The sequence below is a fragment of the Desmodus rotundus genome, chromosome 11 (assembly GCF_022682495.2).
Source record: "Desmodus rotundus isolate HL8 chromosome 11, HLdesRot8A.1, whole genome shotgun sequence".
Taxonomy (NCBI): Eukaryota; Metazoa; Chordata; class Mammalia; order Chiroptera; family Phyllostomidae; genus Desmodus; species Desmodus rotundus.
The window spans coordinates 1,913,998-1,933,126 of record NC_071397.1 but is presented as its reverse complement, the minus strand read 5'-3'; the positions used below and the strand labels follow the sequence as shown (position 1 = coordinate 1,933,126).

The 19,129-nt window shown below is 52.3% G+C and overlaps 3 protein-coding genes across 11 annotated transcripts; 1 reads left to right on the top strand and 2 right to left on the bottom strand.

Annotated features, from left to right (window-relative positions):
* Nucleotides 1-7: 7 nt before the first annotated feature.
* On the top strand, nt 8-1,657 carry CUTA (cutA divalent cation tolerance homolog). Of its 6 annotated transcripts, none has more exons than XM_045193273.3 (6): nt 20-117; nt 524-732; nt 900-959; nt 1,070-1,115; nt 1,236-1,285; nt 1,382-1,594. In XM_045193273.3, the coding sequence occupies exons 2-6, from the start codon at nt 551-553 to the stop codon at nt 1,506-1,508; spliced, it is 465 nt and encodes a 154-aa protein (XP_045049208.1). In that variant the 5' UTR covers nt 20-117; nt 524-550; the 3' UTR covers nt 1,509-1,594. The 6 variants fall into 6 exon arrangements, with proteins under 6 accessions (XP_071075782.1, XP_045049208.1, XP_071075780.1 ...); XM_045193271.3 differs by having other exon boundaries at nt 82-324; XM_024558097.4 differs by having other exon boundaries at nt 86-252.
* A 28-nt stretch (nt 1,658-1,685) lies between these two features.
* Nucleotides 1,686-6,868, bottom strand: PHF1 (PHD finger protein 1). 2 transcript variants are annotated; one of them, XM_024557909.3, is made up of 15 exons: nt 6,628-6,868; nt 5,721-5,895; nt 5,547-5,628; nt 5,324-5,419; nt 4,812-4,912; nt 4,564-4,712; nt 4,294-4,389; nt 4,019-4,087; nt 3,766-3,889; nt 3,587-3,654; nt 3,315-3,419; nt 3,003-3,189; nt 2,821-2,915; nt 2,471-2,548; nt 1,686-2,330 (listed from the first exon to the last, which is right to left on the bottom strand). In XM_024557909.3, exons 2-15 carry the CDS (start codon nt 5,877-5,879, stop codon nt 2,042-2,044), a joined length of 1,698 nt encoding a protein of 565 aa, XP_024413677.1. In that variant the 5' UTR covers nt 5,880-5,895; nt 6,628-6,868; the 3' UTR covers nt 1,686-2,041. The 2 variants fall into 2 exon arrangements, with proteins under 2 accessions (XP_024413677.1, XP_024413676.1); XM_024557908.4 differs by having other exon boundaries at nt 2,471-2,551; nt 6,628-6,858.
* A 961-nt stretch (nt 6,869-7,829) lies between these two features.
* Nucleotides 7,830-19,056, bottom strand: KIFC1 (kinesin family member C1). Of its 3 annotated transcripts, none has more exons than XM_045193462.2 (11): nt 18,882-19,056; nt 14,452-14,592; nt 14,228-14,327; nt 13,669-13,722; nt 13,497-13,547; nt 12,896-13,296; nt 11,527-12,306; nt 10,579-10,869; nt 10,418-10,491; nt 10,211-10,286; nt 7,830-8,013 (listed from the first exon to the last, which is right to left on the bottom strand). In XM_045193462.2, exons 1-11 carry the CDS (start codon nt 18,891-18,893, stop codon nt 7,969-7,971), a joined length of 2,025 nt encoding a protein of 674 aa, XP_045049397.1. In that variant the 5' UTR covers nt 18,894-19,056; the 3' UTR covers nt 7,830-7,968. The 3 variants fall into 3 exon arrangements, with proteins under 3 accessions (XP_045049397.1, XP_045049398.1, XP_024413866.2); XM_045193463.2 differs by having other exon boundaries at nt 12,896-13,293; XM_024558098.3 differs by having other exon boundaries at nt 14,452-14,589.
* Nucleotides 19,057-19,129: the final 73 nt, after the last annotated feature.

Sequence of the window (19,129 nt, the reverse complement as noted above, 5' to 3'; positions counted from 1 at the left end):
GAGGCAGGGCAAACGGCCACGTTAGGGCCGGGATTGGCTGGCTCTAGAGGCTCCTGTGGTGCCTCTCCTCCAGTCACGTGGTATGCGTTGTTTTCTTATCACGTGGCTGCCGCCCAGGTAAGAAGAGGCCGCTCTTCCTGGGTTTGGGGTCCTATCTCGGCGTTACGTGTGGCCTTTGATATTCAGCCCTCCTCTAGCAGCGTAGGCTGCATGAGGGGGGTGCGGGCTCCGGCAGTCCTGCTCGGCGGAGGGGTGAGTGACCAGCCCCGCCCCTTCTGGACCTCCAGGCCTGGACCACCACCACCCGTACCCAAAACCCCAGAGGTTGGCCCCTGAGGAGGGAGTAAAAACCGAGCCTTTGCCTTAATTTTTTTAGGTCTCTCTCTCAGCTTCAGGGACCTTCTCCTTCGGGGTGCGTAAGAGGGAGGGCAAAAGCCGAGTGTCTAATCCAAGCGAGGGGTTTCTGGGGAGCAGTTGCCTGGGGCATTTGTGGGGAGACACCAAATTCACCGCCTGCCCCCAGGCTGCTCTGCTCCTGTCGCTGCTTTGGATGCCGGCGCTGCTCTCTGTGGCCTCCCGCCTTTTGTTGCTGCCCCGAGCCCTGCTGTCAATGGCTTCAGGAAGCCCCCCTCCCCAGTCCTCGCCGGCCTCTGACTCCGGCTATGTTCCTGGTTCGGTCTCTGCAGCCTTTGTCACCTGCCCCAATGAGAAGGTCGCCAAGGAGATCGCCAGGTGGGGACTCCAGTGTGGAGAGAGGGTGATCTTGAAGGGAGAGTTGGGGTGTCAGAGTGACCGCCCGCTGCTTTCAGCCTGCTCCAGCTTTGGAAACCCGTCTCTGGGCTGGCAGTGCCGAGGCCTGGCCACGGGCCGCTCTGAATGGGGCTGTCTCCCCCCCTCAGGGCCGTGGTGGAGAAGCGCCTGGCAGCCTGCGTCAACCTCGTCCCTCAGATTACATCCATGTGAGTCCCGGGAGCTCGCGGTTGACCTAACTCGGGGGGCCGCCTGCGCGCTTTTTCCCCGGGGGAAGAAAATCCCTGCTCCCGTAACACTCTTTCCCCGGCCTTCACAGCTACGAGTGGAAAGGAAAGATTGAGGAAGACAGTGAGGTGCTGATGGTGAGAGTCATTTCCCCACCTGCAGAACTTCAGTTCTCGGTTCCCTCTGACCCCTTGCCCTCAAGAGCTCACGAGACACCCCCACCCTGGGGCTCATTCAACCTTGTCCTCGCCCCTTAGATGATTAAAACCCGAAGTTCCCTGGTTCCAGCTTTGACAGATTTTGTTCGGTGAGAGCTTTGCGGTGGCCGGGGTGAGGGTGGCCGCCGTGGGGTGGGCTCCTTTGAGTAGGTCTTTGAGTGACCCCGTCCCCCATCTCTCTGCAGCTCGGTGCACCCTTACGAAGTGGCCGAGGTGATCGCGCTGCCTGTGGAGCAGGGGAACTCCCCGTACCTGCACTGGGTGCGCCAGGTGACAGAGTCGGTTTCCAGCCCCGACGCAGCCCTGCCGTGATGCCTGCCGCCCTGTGCCCTCCTACACTTCCGCGCTCTGCCTTCCAGAGGACTGGGCTCCTAATAAATCCCGTCTTTGGTTCTTTCTGCCTTTTGCCTTTTCTTGTCAACATGTGTGAATTTGGTTGGGAAGGTAAGAAGTGCTTCTAGTACCTGTGCTCTCATCTTTCAGAATGACTCAGCTGCTAGATTTGTTTATCTTTATTTCAATCATACAGAACCCGGGATCCTTTACCATCCCTCCCCTCCTCTGTCTCTGTCCCCAGGGATTAAATAATTTTTAAAAATATTTTAAAAGCTGTAACAAAATAACATCAAAGGAAATGGGAAAGGGGGGTGGGGGGAAGCTCAGGAATCATGAAGGGAGTAGAGAAGAGAGAAGCTCTTCTCCACTCCCCAACCTGGATTCCGCCTGGGCAGTAGGGAGAACGACCCCCCACCTCCCCAGGTACATCCCAGCTGCAGGTGAGGTCAGAGGTCAGGGTATGAAAGTGCCGGTGTGTGTGAATGGGGAGGTGGGCAGAGGCAGGCTGTTCAGAAGATGCCCCCACCTCCCCACTCAACCAGGTACTGCACGGAACCATCAGGCCGTACTCTCCGAGCGAGGACCCTCACGGGGTCCCCTCGGGACAGGTAGCCGACCCCACCTCTGGCTCCTCCCCCAGTCCCAGGAGACAAACTGCGGCACAGGGGAGAAGAGGTTGCTAAGCGTCTAGGAAGACCTGGGGAGGGAGCTGGGACTGAGGAAGATGAGGCAGTCATCAAGTGGGGGGCACTTTTAGGAATATCTGTGGGGAAACCAATGTGAAGCTCCAGGGGTGACCTAGGGAGAGAAGACAATTGTGAGTCCAGCCACACAGAGGTAATTGCTGACCAGAAATGGAGACTAGACGTGGATCAGAGAAATGAAATAGTTGGAGACTGAGGCCGAGGGGTGTCACAGGTAAAGGGGTAAAACCTCACCTGTCTGGGGGTTCACCATCCCCAGAGGTCCCTGCAGTGTTGGCAGAGGGGTGGAAGGAAGCGAACATCCTGATGGGACTGCTGGGGTTGGGGAGGGAGAGAAGTCAGGACCTAAAGCAGGGGAACAGGACATTCTACCCAAGGACAGAGCTCAAACACTGCCCCTGAGGAATCCCCGTCCCCAGGACACAGGGGGTCAGACATTGGTTCTAGAAGTCTCTCTAGGACAAGAAGTGGGTAGCCAAGGGGTAAAGCGAAAAGAATTCTGGGTGAGAGAGTCCGGAGGATACATGGATTGGAGGAGAGGTTCTCCGGGAGCAGATCTGGTTGGAGTGGGTAGGAGCACTGACCTGGGCAGGCAGCGGGCGTCTGTGGGCCGGAAGTTGTAGCCGCTGCTGCCCTGGTAACTCTGGTTAGGGCTGGGGGGTGGTGGAGACACTGAGGCCTAGAGGTAGGAGCAAAGGACTGAGAGAGAATCCTTGATTCCTTCCCCTACCAGCATTTGCCCCATGGGATTCCCCAGTCTCTGTACCTGCAGTGCTTTCTGCAGAGAGGCCCGCTCCCTCCGCTCCTGGGGCTCTGACTGACTGCGCGCTGCTGAAGGTGGCCCCAGCTCCTCCATCTTCTCCTTCTGCCTCTTCAGGGGCTCTGGCTCCAGCCTCCGGCGCTTCCCCAGGGGACGTGGAACCCCTCCCCCTGGGCCCTGCCCTGAAGGGAAGCTGTAAGAGGCCTCCTTATCCCCCCAGCCCCCTCCCGGACCACCCCAAAGCCCTCCCCATCTTCATATATATTTACCCCCAGATTAATACCCTGAGAATTTCCCCATGCCCCCTGGACCAGTGACCTGGTAGGGGCTCCATCTCCAGTAGGGGGCTCCACAGGAGGAGGGATGCGAACATGGAGACCAAACAAACACTTCCTCTTCTTAATCTCCCTCCCTGAAATGAAACTGGGGTGAGGAGAGAAATGATACAGGTCAGTACTGTAGAAAACGGCCCCTCTTTTGCCATTCCTCAGTCTTTTCCGGAGATGACCTTCCAGGCGGATTGCAGCACCTCCCTTCCCAGGCTTCCATATCCACATCTGCGAACCTTTCTAAGCCTCGCTCCAACTTACCGGTCCTTGTGGCTGTTGAGCGCAGAGAGGAGCTTGGAAGAACGTTCTCCCTTGGGGGTGTCTGAGAGCTGGAGAAGAGAAGGGAAAGTAGGGTCAAGGAAGCAGTGTGATCCCTCCGCGCCCCTTTTCTTCACATCTCCTTATTTCACCATAACCCCCAAAGCTTCACTCCCCCTTACCTCCCCGAGGAGCAAACTGTCCCAGTTCTCAGAGGTGAAGGGGAGGATCTCACGGTCAAAATCAAAGTATTTTTTCTTACAGCAAACACTGAGGTGATACAGGACAAGATGGGCCACATCCACCCTGGAGAAGCATTGAGTTGTCAAGGTTGTGGAAGCATTACAGAAGCCAAGGGCGTCCAGAGTGGGAGGTTGGGCAGGTACAGTGAAAAACAGGGTGTTGAGAGAAGGGTTACACTGAGGTCATGCTCACCAGCGAAGCTGTAGTCTCCTGACCTTCTCAGGCCCCCCCCGACACACACAGCATTCAAACTCATAGAACCTGGGTGTGAGCAAGAGGGAGAAAACACATCAAACAGGAAAATGGTGTCGTGCCATGGAGGACTCACAAAGCAAGGGTAGGATGAACTGGTGAGGAACACTTCAGAGGCTGGGAAGAGAACGGATGAGACAGGCAGATACGGGGGGAGAGAGTAGGGCAGATCAAGAGGGCTCCCTGGGCTCCTGGAGAGCCGGCCCTGGGCTCACCTGTCCCCATAGAGGAGGGGCTTGCTCAGACATTGGGTGCAGGCCTCATGGAACCACTGCAAGCAGCTCCGGCACTGCAGCATTTTCAGGTTCCACCTGATGGGGCACGCAGGACTAGTGACCTCCAGATACTCGCTCCCTTAGCAGCCCCAAACCCTGATCCTTACCTACTGCCATACCCTTCCCTGTTCTTTCTCTTCCATTCCCTGGGATTTCCCATATCACCGCACCGCACTCCTCGTTCCTCAACCCCCACCCCTCATTACTCACTCCCCAGGACCACCACAGTAACAGTAGCTCTGCTGCCGGTTGCTCAGATGTCCAGCGTCCCAGTCCAGCCCCTTTAGTCCATATGGCAGAGATAGCTTCATACCCAGCATGGCCCGGGCATAGGGGCCCTTCTTCAATGCACCGCCCCTCTGCAGAAATAGAACAGGCAGGCCACCTCAGAGGGTGGGTAGAGGAAAGGCTTGGAGAGGGGTTGTGGGTGGGAGACTCCCATAGGAAGGTGCCTTTACCTTGGTGGCGATGGCAAAGACGCACTGGCGGCAGACCCAAGACGTGCCCTCTCCCTCTCCAGGGGCTGGGGCCCTTGGCACATGGCAGTCCTGGTGATAAGCTGAATAATGATATTGATGGTAGAGCACTTACTGAATTTACACCTGTGTACTAGGAATTGGGAGGAGAAGAGTCTTCTCTACCTCATTTAATCCTTGCTCATGGTACTGTTTGGGGGTGAGGTTATTACCCTTATTTTACAAGTGAGAGAACAAGGCTCCTAGTACGTCAGAGACTTGCCCAAAGTCATATGCTTAAGAAAGAGTATTTGAACCACCCTCTGCCTGCGAGGTTCACACAGCCCCATCCCCATCCCATGGCTGCCTCTCCCTGTGTTGAAGAGGAAGTAAGGTTACAGGGTTGAGGAGACTGGTCAGAGCAGTGGTGTGGGGACCAGTACTAGTGGGCAGGGTCAGAGGCAGCCTGTAATGTCCAGAACAAGCTGGACCATTCGGATATCCTGCCCTCTCACCGTGGCGACACTTCTCACAGCTGACCAGCCGGTTCCCAGGGACCACAGTCTCAGAGCGACAGACACAGCAGAGGAGCTCCTCCCCGGGGAGGGCAGCTATGAGGGAACACAGTGTTAGGGTGGGGGGTAGGGGGATGGAGTCTGTTCTTAAGCCCCTTTCTGTCCCCCAAGTCAGGTTTCTATTTCCCATGGGATGCACACTCTCAGGGCTCTGGGGTCTCACCAGGGCTAATGTCTTTCCATAGAACCAGGAACTGGGAGTCATCCTCAAACTGGACCAGACACACCTCCCGAGCACTGTCCACCTGGAATGGGTGAGGGCAGAGTATAAAAATGGGAATCAGAACTAGATAAGGGGAATGGGGGAAGGTGATGGGTCAGAGATCAAAGGTCTTACCTTCTTGATGGTCCCCAAGTATAACAGCCCATCTGTCCATCTGGCCAGCACATCTTGACCCTCCCAAAGTCGAGGCCTGGGGCCAGAGGTGGTAGCAGGGGAAGCTGGATCCCAAAGTGGGGGGGCACCAGAGCGGCTCAGCCGGGGGGGCTGTGCCATTGCATCCTGGGGGGGCCTAGCCAGGAGTGGAATGGGAGGTTATGAAAGCTGAAAAACACTCATTTTCTTTGCTTATTTTTCTGTCAAGGACTCAAGCAGCTGTGGCCCCAGTCTCCAAATCCCTGAGACACCTGGATAGGAAACCGCTCAACACCCTTTCTGAGCTTCCTGACTCCATCTCTCCCAACTATGGTGACTGGGTCTCCTCTCCTTAACAACCGCCCTCCTTTAGTTTCCCAGCTTCTAGAGCTCCCCTGGGTGTTACATCCTGGCCTTGAGATTTTAACAGAAACGGTGGTTGCAGAAGCAAAGGTTACTACTCAGTTTCTACTATCACCTTCTCCTGCTGTTTAAAAGGTATCATCATCGGGGTGCTCTGTTACCCAGAGATGTATTTTGGGAGCTTTTCTGGAGATGTTTTCCAGAGTAGAAACAGCTACCTTCCCGGGCCCGCGTGTCTCATTCAGAACAATCATCCGGGTGCCAGGTTATGTCGGGTCACCCTCAAATTCGGGGCTCCCTGCCCTCGGGTTAGATAACTTCCCTGAGAGCCTCGGGAGGGGGGCGTGTCCCAGTCGCGGTCTCTACTACCCATGACCGCGAGTCCAATACGGGACTTGAAGCGGCCCAGCCCGACCCGTCGCCAGGGCGGGGAGGCTCTCCCGCCCGCGCTCTGCGCGCTGACCCCGGGCTCCCAGCCGCACCACCCCCCCACCCCCACAAGGAGCACCTCCCGCCGCTTCCTTACCAGTGACAGCTGGGGCCGCCGGGAGCCGGGCAGAGGCAGACCTGGGACACCGAGGCAAAACCCCAGCGCAGGGGAGGACGTCTGGGCGTCGGGGCTGTGCAGGCAGAGGCCGGGGGGTCCCCAGGCCCAGCCCCTTCGTCCCGACGGCTCTGGGGCGTATGACGCAGCAGCCAAAGCAGCGGCAGCGGCAGGAGGAGGAGGCGGCCGGGGGAAGGAGGGGAGAAGAGGGGAGGGACAAACCGGCTCAGGGGGAGGGTGGTGGGAGGGGAGGACTGGGGAGGAGGAGCCGGAGGGGGGTTGGGGGTGGCGCGGGCAGCACCTCACCCCACTTCCCTCACCTCCGACAGGCTTGGAGGGCGCCGGGCCAGCGGCGGCCTGCCTGCGGTTGGGTGGGCAGACAGTCGGACCCGGCTGGAAAGGGAATCCCTGAAGCCCCTTCCTCCTAAGGGAGACCTGCCCTGGCGGCAGGAGGGAATTCACCCCTCGCGGCAGCTCGTCTCCAGACTGGTTCCCGCCCCACCCCTTAACTGTGCCCCCAACCTTCATGGTCACTCTTAAGTCCCACCCCCCAACCCCCTGCCACCCCAGTCCACGACCCCATCCTCCATTCACCATTCCCTTTGCCCCTGCCACGCCCTCCTCTGCCCCGGCCCCACCCTCCTGGTGGCAAGTCAGCCCTGGGCTTCTGCGCACGCGTGACCCCTCCCGCGCGTGGAACCTAGGAAGACCGAACCCCTCCTTTCTGGGGAGGTGGCCTTTGTCGGTTGGCGGGAGGGGCTCAGCAGGCATGATTCCGGCCCTGCGCTTGCAGGGCAGGGGCGCGGACCAGGAGGGCAAGCAGCGAAGCTGTGACGCCACCGAGAACCAGCCAATGGACAGCGGGCAGGGCCAGCCCTGGCCGTTCGAACGGGAAGGCAGGGAAAGGGCGGGAGGAAAGAGCCGTCAGTTAGTGGGAGGGGAGTGAGTCTGGTCCTTGGGCTCTGGTTTCCGCTTTTCCTGGGTTGGGATAGTCTGCGGCAAGAGGGAGAGCTAAGGGTCACACCTCCTACAAGTGGACGACAGGGATATGGCAGCTGAAGGCCACCCAGACTATAGGGGACGGCTTGTCAGGAGAAAAGAGGCTGTAGCTCTGCAAAACACAAATGCTGGGTAGAGTGACAGTTCCCATCTTTACAAGTAGAAAAAAAACTTTCTTGGGCAACTGCTAACGAAATCTTTATTAAAAAAACAAAAAAGAAAAACGTTTATTTGCTGGGCCCAGGTAACACAGTACACCCTCCGCCCACCCCAAAAACATCCCCCAGCCCCAACATTGTCGCCCCCGAGGATCCGGATCTGTCTTCATTTCCTGTTGGCCTGGGCAGTACCAATAACACATTGGTTCACCTGCGGGCAGGGGGTGCAGACAAGATAAAAACGTTTTCGGAGTAACCAAGAGGCTCCGTTTCCAAAGATCACCTCCCAGCCCCCAATATTAGGGTTGTACCCAGAGAATACTGACACAAGGGCTCTGAAGACAGGTTCATGCTGGTCTCAGTTATAGTTAGCTCTCCTATGCTCACTAGACACACTAGGTCTGCAAGAGGTGAAAAGGCCTGAGTAGGGATGAAGACCAGCACAGAAGCAGAGACAGAAGGAGCTTTCATTTCTAGCAATATCATGGACTAGAAACCTCAAAGCCCTCCCACCACTAATGTTTAATAAACTAAATGGGGACCAGTCCAAAGGACACAAGAGCTAAGATGAAAGAGTGCCCCACTGGACAAAGATAGAGCAATTTAAGCATACATAACCATCTGTAAAATGATAACACCTAATGAAAACTCACTGGTCACCTTTGGAAGTTGCCAGGGTATCAATTTATAATACTGAAAATTGATCAAGAATTCAGCACTTATCCTGCCTTTCCCATATGGACTGAATTTCAGAGTAACCAAATAGATGAAAAGGGGAAGTATTTTATAGAACCTGGACTAATAAATATAGAACATAGAAAATTAGAAAAATCAACATTTTAACACTCCCTGATGCAATAACAGACCTGGGTATAATCTGCTTGATAAAATCACCAGGTGAAAAAGTTGATAGGTAGTTTTTTAATGGATAGATCAGGCTGACAACCCCCAAATCCAATGATTAATATTTGTATCATTAAACATGAAAAAACTAGATATTAGTTGCCTCCTGATACGATGCAATAGAAAAGTGTACCACCCTGTGTAGTTTTCTTGCCAAGAAATTTAAACCTGGTTCAAATCTAATCAACAAAGGCAACAAAAATTATAAAGAGGAAGCAAAATCCAGAATGATTATTCTATAGGACAAATGATCCTATTTCTTTAACAAATAAAGGCCAAAGGGGGTGGGGTTATTATGGATTAAGAGATATTTAAGAGATAATTTCAATTTAATAATATGGGTGGCCCTTGCTTTGATACTGATCAGAACAAGCCTAATGTATAAACGACATTTCTGAGATAATCGGGTGAAATGTATAAACTGGATATTAAAGAATTCATGTTGTTTGGTGTTAATGGTGTTAATATAACTTTAATTGAATTGCCAGGTAGCAGGGGAAGTCCTGATCAAAGTAGAAGGCCAGGTAAGGGTGCCAAGGTGGCTGACTGCTTCCACAGCACAACAAAGGCTCAAGTCCCAATGTAGCAGAAGGGCACATCTGATCAGAGACCCTGAATAAAGCCAGAACCCATCATGAGGCTATAGCCTCAGGAAAATGAGTAACCAGAGAGAAAAAATTACCTTTCAGAGGCAGACAGTAAAGAAACTTAGTTCTAGTGGAGGGAGCATTAAGTCTCCTAGAGAATTCACGGCCATGGCCACAGCTGACCCTCATGAGGTTTGGAGCCTGAACTCACACTATGTGGAATGGCGTGAAAAACCTCTAAGTCTCTTTTGATCCAGCAATCCCATTTCAAGGAATCCTTTCCTAGATAGTTAGATGTAACTAACAAATAGAAAATGATATACATACAAGGTCAGTCAACATGGCCTTGTTTGTAACAGAAAAAGGATGGAAGGAATTCAAGGGTCCAGTAGGGGGAACTGCTGAATAAACTTGGGTCCATCCACACAGTGGAGTCCCAGGCAGATATAAAAACAATTGGATGATCTCTGTGTGCTAGTGGGCAGTAATCCTGAGGCAGTCTTGTTAAGCAAAACAAAATGCAGAATAACATATATGTAAAACAGGGGGAGAGACGTCTTTTATATAAGGAGGAGGAGAATAAGCACATGCATATTGCTTATATTCACAAAAGGAAACATTAGAATTAGTAAAATGATAAATGATAAAAATGACAGGTGGGGAGGAAAGTGGATAGGGGTGTATAGCTCTTTATGTAATTTTGACCTTTTAACTACCTATTTTTAATAACTTGATTGAAAATCCCCAAAAGCCAATAGTTAAAAATCAGTCTAGGTGGGTTTGTGCTGCAGATGACTGGCCAGTGTAAATCCTTTCTGGATGAATGTGCCCCTGGCCTAAAGGACAGAAGGAGTTGGGATGGAAAAACCCATAGTCACCCGGCGTCCCAACAGGGCCTGGGCTTGGTGGTACCCGCACCTTGGAGGCGAAGCGCAGGGAGTTGAGAGACTCAGAGGCGTTCTCTTCTAGGGGGGAAATGTTCACAAACATGAGCCTGTGGAGAGAGGAGAGGGGGCCAAACTCTGGCCTTAGTGGCCAGGTGGGACCTGGACCACGTCTGAGCCCACCCCTGACCCCAACATTACAGTTCCCACACAACCCCTTCCACCTATTCCTTTCACTCACATCTTAGCACTGCCACCTAGAGAGTTCTGCAGCAGATAGGTGAGTTTGCTGTTCCGGTATGGCACGTGTGACTCCTACAAGGTTGGGGGGACAGTGATTATGATTGGACAGGGTTCAGCACGGTTAGCCCCAGTTCCTACCTACCCCAACCCCATTCCCACCTTGTTGCTCAAAGCCATGATGACGAGCCCCAGTGTGGACAGGCTGCTGTTAATGGCCTGTGTTTCCCGAAGACGTTCCCGCTCCCCAGGACCAAGGGCTAAGCCAGGGTCTAGCCGTTCGCTCCCAGCCAGGTCCACAAAATTGAGGGGGGCCCCACACTGTAGGCCTCGTCCAGCATGCTCCCCGGAGATCTGCAGCTGGAACACACTGTGGCTGCGTGATGACCGCTCATTCTGGGCTGTGCGGGCTACAGCCCGGTTCCGGCGGGCCAGATGGAGCAGAGCCTTCACCTATGGAGGGGGAATAGCAAGGGGTATAGGTAGGCAGGAAGTCAGTACAGAGCAATGTCAGGAATGGCAATGAATGAGAGTCAGCTCCTGCCCTCTGGGAGCTTTCTTTCTAGCCAGCAAAGAGACAAATAAGTAAAATACACATGTCTGATAGTACTAAAGGGTAAAATAAAACAGAAAAATAAGGAGTATGTGAGGATGAGGTGAGGGTTGCAATTTTAGACAGGATGGCCAGATCTTAAGGCAGCAAGGGAGCAAACAATTCCAGAAGACAATCATCTAGGCAAAAAGAAGTAGCAAGCAAAGGCCCTGATACAAGACAAGAGTATGAATAGCAGGTTGAAGAACAAACCAGGGAGCCACATGGCTAGAGTGTAGTGAGCAAGGAGCATAGTAGGAAATGAGGGCTGAGAGGCAGTGGGCAGGGGGCCAGCACAGCCCTGCATTAGCAGATGCCTCTCTCCTCCCCATTCCCCAGTTATTAAGGCAGATCTACCTCACAGTTCCCAAGGCCAAACTGAATGTGGCAACTGATCCTCACATCTCCCCTTCCTTTCATCCTCCAACATTCTCCTGCTCCCTACTCCATCCACCTCCATCTCATGTCAGCCTGTCCACTCCTCCCCACTTTCCAGTCACAGTGCCATCAGTGCTTACCTCTTTCTCACAGGAGACAGGAACATAGCGGGCATTGGTGACAGTAAGCTCCTCGCTCCCTGGCCCTGCCCTGCGAATCTCACAATCACCCCCCTGTCCCTTCCGAGTCCCAGTGGCCAGGAGGTCTCGAACAGTCTCATTGTAGATCTCCACGTAGCTTGCTACAAAGCTGTAGGTCCAGCCCTGGCTGCTCAGCTCCTGGGCCACAGAGAACAGGTGCCGCAGGGCCCTGGGGATCAGCCCCTCCACCTGTGGGTCTCCCCCAGGCCCACCCTCCATTGTGAAGGTCTTGCCGCTTCCTGTCTGGCCATAGGCAAAGATGCATACTGGGTAGCCATCCAGGGCTGACTGGACAAGCATGGCAATCTCCTCAAACACTTCGTCCTGTCCACTCCCTGGTGGGAATACCCGGTCAAAGGAGAAGTCATAGCGGGTAGGGGAGGCTGGCATCCCACTCAGGGTCCCACGCCGCTCATCAGACCGAAGGAGGCTGAGGTGGGCTGGAGGATCAGAGGGCCCACCAGGGCCAGAGGGAAACAGGAGGAAACCAGGGGGTGGAGTGGGTTCCCCTGGAAGGACAGGGCGGACCCGACAGAAAACACGGATGTTGCCTTTGAGCTCCTGTAACTGGTTGTGTAGTTGCCGGCGCTCCATCTCTAGCCAATGGAGACGTTCTCCTCGCTCAGCTAGTAAGGCCACCTGGGCTGCAGCCTCCTTGCGTAGAGATGCCACCTCTGCTTGGCTGCCTGACAGAGCTGCTTCTGATGCCTGAAGCCTCTTCTGCCCAGAACAAAACAGACACAGAGGGCAAGATGCAACCAAGAATCAGAACAGGTCATGATGGGGTGGGAGGGGTAGAGGTGGGGTGGTCCATGCCTCCAAGGACTTCACAGTCTGCTAAAAAAAGATTTAAGAAAAGAGGAATCATGGTATTCGAATAGGGAGGGCAATGGGCCTATCCAGAAGGTGCATGGGAAGGTAATATCTACGCTGACACCCAAAAGGATAGGAGTAAACCAAGGGAAGGATGCACTATAGAAAGAACGTTCCACAAAGACGAAAGCGCATATGCAAAACTCCCTGAGTGAGAATTGAGTCACTTCAGACAAGTGAATTTGAGTAATTCAATCCAGTTGGTGCTCACCAAGGATTTGAATGGACATGAGAAGAGTGAGAGAGAATGCTTGGGGGTTTTTGATCCAGAAAGACAAAGAGAGAGGGTGGAGGAGCAGAGGAGACACAGACTGGGGGAACTACAAAAATGGACGGGTGAAGGAGGGTCGAGGAGAGAGGTGTGCTGCTGGACAGAGGAGGTCAGGGATTCTAAGCCCAAACCTAGAGCAGCGTTTGGTGAGAAGCTGGCCCTTACCTCCTGCTCCTCTAGCCGGGTGGCCAGTCCCCTCCGCTCCTCCTGCAACCCCAATTGTTCTTGCTGGAGCTCCTCCACCAAGCTCTCCTGTGTACTCAGGCGCTCCTCCAGCTCCAAGACATGGGCACTCAGGTTCCCTAGCTCCTGCTGGCTGTGCTCAGCCTGGGCCCGTACCCTGGACAACTCCCCTTCTAGTGTCCTGCGTTCTGCCCCCAGGGCCATGGCCTGCTGCTGGGCCTCCCTGAGCTGGTCCCGTAGCTGTTGGTTCTCCTGGTCCAAAGTCTGAGTCTTCTCACGGCAGCATTTCAGCTCTGCGTTTAGGTCACATAACTGACCCTTTAAGTCCCAGGCTGGACGTTTGCTGGGCTTCTTCCCTCCGAGCTTGGGAGGAGCAGCTGCTGCTAAGATGGGCACAGAAAGGACAAAAGTCAAGGGAGTCATGGTTCCCTATTTCTCTTCCCTCCTAGCCTTCAGGGCCTCCACACCTGATGCTGCATCCCCTTCTCCAGATAGGGAAGAGACCAAACGGATTCTCCTGGGTGCTTGCCACCTTCTCTTCCCTGTCCCAGCCTCTCCCCCAATAGTTATGTTTGTCACCTACTGCCAGGCTTCTGGGCAGGAGCAGCAGGGCCTGGCTTCTGATTCTTCAACACTAGAATATTGGGGAATTGACATCAGGAATTATAGCACAGTGACCTTCCGCTTCCACCATTCTCCCTTTGTACGCACCTCAAACCCCTTCCCAGCCCAGCTCTCGAAGACTGCCTAATTACCTGTGGCAACAGCTGTGGAACATCGGAGTCCTGTCTTCTTGGGAAGTTTTGGAGCTGTCGGGAAACGGGAGAGAGGTAAAAGGACCATCACTCTCAGGACGGCAGGTACTCAGGCCAGGGGCAAAGGAGTTTTTACTGAGGATTAGAAATAAGAAAACTTCCCTCTTCCCCTAGCTCCTAAAGATATCCTGTCTTAGGAACAGAAATTATTGAACATGCCAAGAAACAAGCTGGACCAAGAGAAGCAAAAAGAGCAGGGGTCAGGACCATATGAAAAATGCTTCTGTGTAAAAAAGAAAAATGCTGGGGAACATGTCATACTTGCTTGAATGGATACCCACAGAACATTCCTGAAAGGACTCACAGCAGTCCCTGGGGAGGGAAACTGGGTGGCTGGGGGACAGCGGTGGGAGGGAAACTTTTCAAAAGTATAACAACTTTTGTGCCTTTGAAATTCTGAAATAAGTGAAACATATTACCTGTTCAAAATAAGCTAAAATTGAACGAAAAGCAAAAGTGCGCTGGAGAGCACTGGTCTCTGTCCGCCCCCGGAGCCCACCTGCAGTCTGGCCTTGCGTCTGTGCCGCTGCCGTGTGGACGGGCGCTCTGGGTTGGGATGCCGCAAATCTGGAAGCTGTGCCCAGGCCTCGTGTCCTTTTCTAGGGAAACACAAGGAGTCCGTAGTTATCCTTCCTGATTGGTTTACACACACCATCTCCCCCTGCCCCCCACCCCCTTATCCCCACACACGTGTACCTGTACAGCTATCCAAACCCAGCTCACCTTCTCAGGCTCCAAGACATCCTCCATCTGGTCACGCCCCCTCTTAAAACTGCTTCCTGGGAGAGGCAGCCGGGAATGGGCCTTGACCAGGGGTCTCTTCAACTCTATGTTCCCCTTCACTTCCAACAAGGGGGACCTCTGCTGGGAAAAGACAGACACTTAAGACAACACTCTGGAGCCCAAATGTCCAAAGAACTCCTCTTTGTGGTCCTCCCCAGCTTAATTCTCAACATCACCAACAGGCATTAACTTTGTACCTCTTGTGCCACAGATTATGTGCCAACCAAAAAGCATGGAGAAGTGGGACACAATGCAAAACTGGGAGCAATCTCTAAGGGAGAAGCTGAACAGACATCTATCTGACTTCAGCTAACTCCAACAGTAGTACTTAAACAAACAGAGAGTCCTGACTGGTGTGGTCAATGGGCTGGGTGCAAACTGAAAGGTCTCTGGTTCAATTCCCAGTCAGGGCACATGCCTGGGTTGTGGGCCAGCCAGGTCCCCGGTTGCGGGCATGCGAGAGGCAGCCAATGGATATTTCTCTCACACATCCATGTTTCTCTCCCTCCTTTCCCCTCTCTCTAAAAATAAGTAAATAAAATCTTAATTAAAAAAAAAACAAGCAGAGAGAAATGGACACCCCTTTTAGAAGGTGAAAACTCTAGCACACTCGTACTATGGCTGTGAAATTAATAGGCCCTTTTGGCTAGAGCTGAGATTAATAAATAAGGGAGAGGGTGGAGGCTTCCAATAGATAAGGCTGAAGACTGGGCTGGAGGAGCAAGTAACATTTACTAGGAACTGTTTTAAATGCTTTATCTGTTATCAAATTAATCCTACAGCAGCCCAGAGGAGGTGCTATTATTGGCCTCATTTTGCAGAGGAGGGAAGGTACTGAGAGATTAAATAGCTAGTCTAAAGTCATCAGCCAGCAAAAGGCAGAGCCAGGGTTAGAACTTAGATAGTCTGTTCTGAGGGCCATGTTTTAACCATTAGGCAACACTGCCTTATAAGGCTTTGATGCCAAGCTAAGGGAGAGTTTAGGCTTTAGCCCTGCATACACAGAGAGCTAGACACAGTTTCTGATTAGGCATGTGAAAAATATTCAACTGGGGTGGGTAGGGCGGGAGAAAGAGGTGGTGGGAGAATGGAGACAACTACTCGAACATCAATTAAAAAAATAATAATAAAAAGAGAAAAATATGCAAAAGAGCCTATTGTAAGGAATGAGTTGTAAGTAGACTGACTTGAATGGGGAAAACTAGGTGGTTGCATGACCAACTTGGGGACCACTGAAGTAGAGGTATGAGACGGGGACAGCGGGAAAGAAAGAGCGCCTTTCCTGTAAGCAGTGCAATTCAGTGCCTGGGGATTATGTCCGCCCCATGGTTACCAGCCATTCTGATTTGACCAGAAATGAGGGGTTTCTTAGAACACAGAGATGTCAGTGCTAAAACCAGATCATTCCCACCCAAACGGGACAATTAGTCATCCCACTCCTACCCCACCACCAGGAAACCACCATGTATAGATCAACTTCTGATTTTCACCAGGGGTAGCTTAATTCCAAAGCCAGCCTCTGTCTTCCCTTCAGTTTACTTCATTCGATCAACGTGCACTAAGTGCCTTCTAAGTGCCAGGAAACGATCTGAGTCCTGGAGTAGCAGCTGTGGTCCGTGCCCTCAAGATGCTCATGGGACACTGGGGAAGGGAAGCACTTAAAGAAATGATTAAAATTTTACTTCCTAGTATCCTAAAAGGGTCCCAGAAGATGGGGTGTCCATCTAGTTGAAATGGGGAGAGTGTCAGAGAACACTTCTAAAAAGTGTTTTTAGGAGGAGTCTTGAGGCTGAGAAAGAGTAGGCTTGATGGGTTTGGGCCAAGCGTATTCCAGGTAAAAAGCAAGGAAGAGTGCATTCAACAAATGACAAATTGTTCCGTTCAGCTGAACACAGGGAACTGCATAGGGAGTGGGGAGATGAGGACAGAGGCAGAAGAAAAAAGACTGAGGTGGTCGGTATGCCACGATAGACTCCAGAGTTTACTGAAGGCAAGAGGGACCTTGTTGACTCTTAACCAGGAGAAAAATACGACTAGATTTGTACTGAAAAAGTGAACTATCCACAAAGTATGAATATAAGTAGAAGATGAGGGCTATCAGAGGCAGAGACTGCATCACTCATTCATTTAGCCAACAAGGACTTTTGCATTAAGATTTGTTGGAAGACAGCTCTGTAACAGATGCCCTTCTAGGTACTGGAGAGTAATGAACATGAAGTCTCTGCTTTCCCGGAGCTTATTTTCGAAGGCAGCCTTTCCCAAAATGGGGCACCACAAGAGACCTAAGCCCTGCGATCTATTTTCTCAGTTCTCCCAAAGATGTATACAGCTCTTAACATTCTAGGTGCCTAGGAGAGAAGTTAATTCACTAGATACTAAGGATGCCTTAGGGCATTAGAGTTTAGTCAGTCACCACAGAACTCAGTTGAGAGGGGCTGTTCTAAGAGTTCAGGGGCTAAGCAGAAATCCCTCTGAGAGAAGGCCAAAGAGGGGCTGGACTACACCGAACCAAGCAGAGTAGTTCCCTCCTTATCTGCATATCTTCCTAGATCCCTAGTGGATGCCTAAAACCTCAGAGTACTGAACCCTATACATAACGTTTTTTCCTACACCTACACAACATGAATAAAGTTTAATTTGGAGATTAATAACCATAACCAATAAAACAGAACGCTTTTAAGAATATATTAACTTTGGAGTCATTACTGAGTGAAATAAGGGTTACTTGAACACAAGCACTACAATACCCTGACTGTTGATTGAACTGAGAGGGCTACTAAGTGACTGACAGGCAGGTGGCGCACACAGCATGGATAGGCTGGACAAAGGGGTGATCATGTACCAGGCTGGACAGAATGAAATGCAACTTAAAACTTACGAATTGTTTATTTCTGGAATTTTCCATGTAATAGTTTTGGACCACCGTTGATTGTGAGTGACTGAAACCACGAAAAGCAAAACTTCGGATAAGAGGGACCACTGTGTGGACCTAAGTGCCTGGGGGCAGGGAGACAGAGGGCAGGCAGGGCGGAGATGGAGGAGTCCAGGCTGACTCCAAAATACCTGCCATGGTTCCATTAATTAGGGTCACGGGAGGAAGGGCTGGTTTGGGGTTTTTAATTAAGCTTGTTAAAATAATTGCAAATTCACATGCAGTTGTAAGAAATAATACAGAGAGATCTGAGAGTACCTGAGGCTAGTTGGGGAAGTTCAGCTTTGGGAAAGTGACTTTGGGCAACCCGTGATACAAACAGATATAATCAAGGATGTTCCCGAAGCATTACTATAGAGGAAATCTGAAACAACTTGACACTCTGGCTTCTTACATGTTGGTTTATTGGTTTACTGTCTATCCTTGTATTAGATTATGGGCATCATATGAACACATCTGTTTGGCTCACAACTCTATAACCCGAGAGCCTAGTACAATGTCTGCTACGTGGTAGGACTCAATACATTTTTAAAGGAATAAAGATGTCCATCAGTGGGAGAGTAATTAAACTGTAATACATCCAAACCGCTGGCTTCTATACAAATAAAAGGGGAGAGGGAGGGGTCATATTTTCCCCCTGCCACCTGCAGAAATGTGCACGAGGAATGCTTATTTCAATTTAATTTAATCAAATGTAGTGTGAAAACCAATTTTTTTATTTAAATGTTCCAAGGTCAAACACTGGATTTTTTTAAATAACCCATGTCCTGCAGTCTCTTTATACCACCATAGCGCGTCCACTAAAGACCTACCACCATGGAATTTGTGTGGGTTCAGAAAATGTGTTCAGAAGTTTGTTTTTATTCGGGACAACTCCAAGCGTACAGTAGTTCTTCTTCTCCCATCTATAAAGCTAGACACCATGCCTCCCAACTTTGCACAATCACCGTAAGCCCTTAGCCTATAAAAATGGGTATTCATCCGACCCCTCCTACACCCACTTCCCTGCCCCTAAAGCAACGTCTCCGTGCGCAAGAGATCCACCCCTTCCCCTACTCACGAACTTCGGCGATCCTTCCTTCTCTGCTCTCTCCTCTCCATCGCCGACCTTTCACCCTCCCCCGGTTCGTTCCAATCAGTGTGCCGCGCACGCTGTTCACTTCTCCCACCCTAAGAGTTCCCTGGCTCTGCTTTCCCTGCCAGCTACCGCCTTCATTCTGTGTTGCCCTCTGCAGCAAAACGCCTCAAAAGTGTTGCCCACGCAGTACTCACTGCGTCCAATTTCTCCCCTGAGCCATCCCACCCGGGCTTCCACTCGGGGGCGCACCGACTTCGCCCTCCGAGCAGGCTGGAGCTAGGCGGGCCGGGAGTCCGGGGGCGGGGGGCCCGCAGTGGTCTCCGCTCTCCGGGGCAGGAGACCCGCGCCGACCCTACTCACCTGCGACTCCATGTCCAGCTCCGCGCCACACGTGTCCGGGAGGTTCAGTGGGGGAGGACGGGGTGCCTCGGCTCCCGGGCCCCGCGTTCTCTAGCCCGCTCGCGACGCAGACCCCGAGCGCCCCAGGATCCCGCGGCCGCCACCTCCGAGCCACACCCGCCACTTTTGAATTCCAACGGCTGCCACCACACTCACCTCGCCCCGCACGCAGGGACCAATCGTCGCGGTCGCCACAACTGAGGGCCAAT

What these genes read in the sequence shown, in the direction of transcription:
- PHF1 (XM_024557908.4), bottom strand. Translation starts at nt 5,879, where the DNA reads ATGGCACAGCCCCCCCGGCTGAGCCGCTCTGGTGCCCCCCCACTTTGG. An exon ending in ATGGAAAGACATTAGCCCTG is followed by an intron (nt 5,420 to 5,546) that starts GTGAGACCCCAG and finishes GTTCCCTCATAG; the next exon opens with CTGCCCTCCCCGGGGAGGAG. An exon ending in TACTGTGGTGGTCCTGGGGA is followed by an intron (nt 4,390 to 4,563) that starts GTGAGTAATGAG and finishes GTGCCCCATCAG; the next exon opens with GTGGAACCTGAAAATGCTGC.
- CUTA (XM_071219679.1), top strand. Translation starts at nt 211, where the DNA reads ATGAGGGGGGTGCGGGCTCCGGCAGTCCTGCTCGGCGGAGGGGTGAGT. An exon ending in CCGTACCCAAAACCCCAGAG is followed by an intron (nt 325 to 523) that starts GTTGGCCCCTGA and finishes GCCTGCCCCCAG; the next exon opens with GCTGCTCTGCTCCTGTCGCT. An exon ending in GTCGCCAAGGAGATCGCCAG is followed by an intron (nt 733 to 899) that starts GTGGGGACTCCA and finishes TCCCCCCCTCAG; the next exon opens with GGCCGTGGTGGAGAAGCGCC.
- KIFC1 (XM_045193462.2), bottom strand. An exon ending in TTCCACAGCTGTTGCCACAG is followed by an intron (nt 13,548 to 13,668) that starts GTAATTAGGCAG and finishes CCAATATTCTAG; the next exon opens with TGTTGAAGAATCAGAAGCCA. An exon ending in CCCGGCTAGAGGAGCAGGAG is followed by an intron (nt 12,307 to 12,895) that starts GTAAGGGCCAGC and finishes TGTTCTGGGCAG; the next exon opens with AAGAGGCTTCAGGCATCAGA.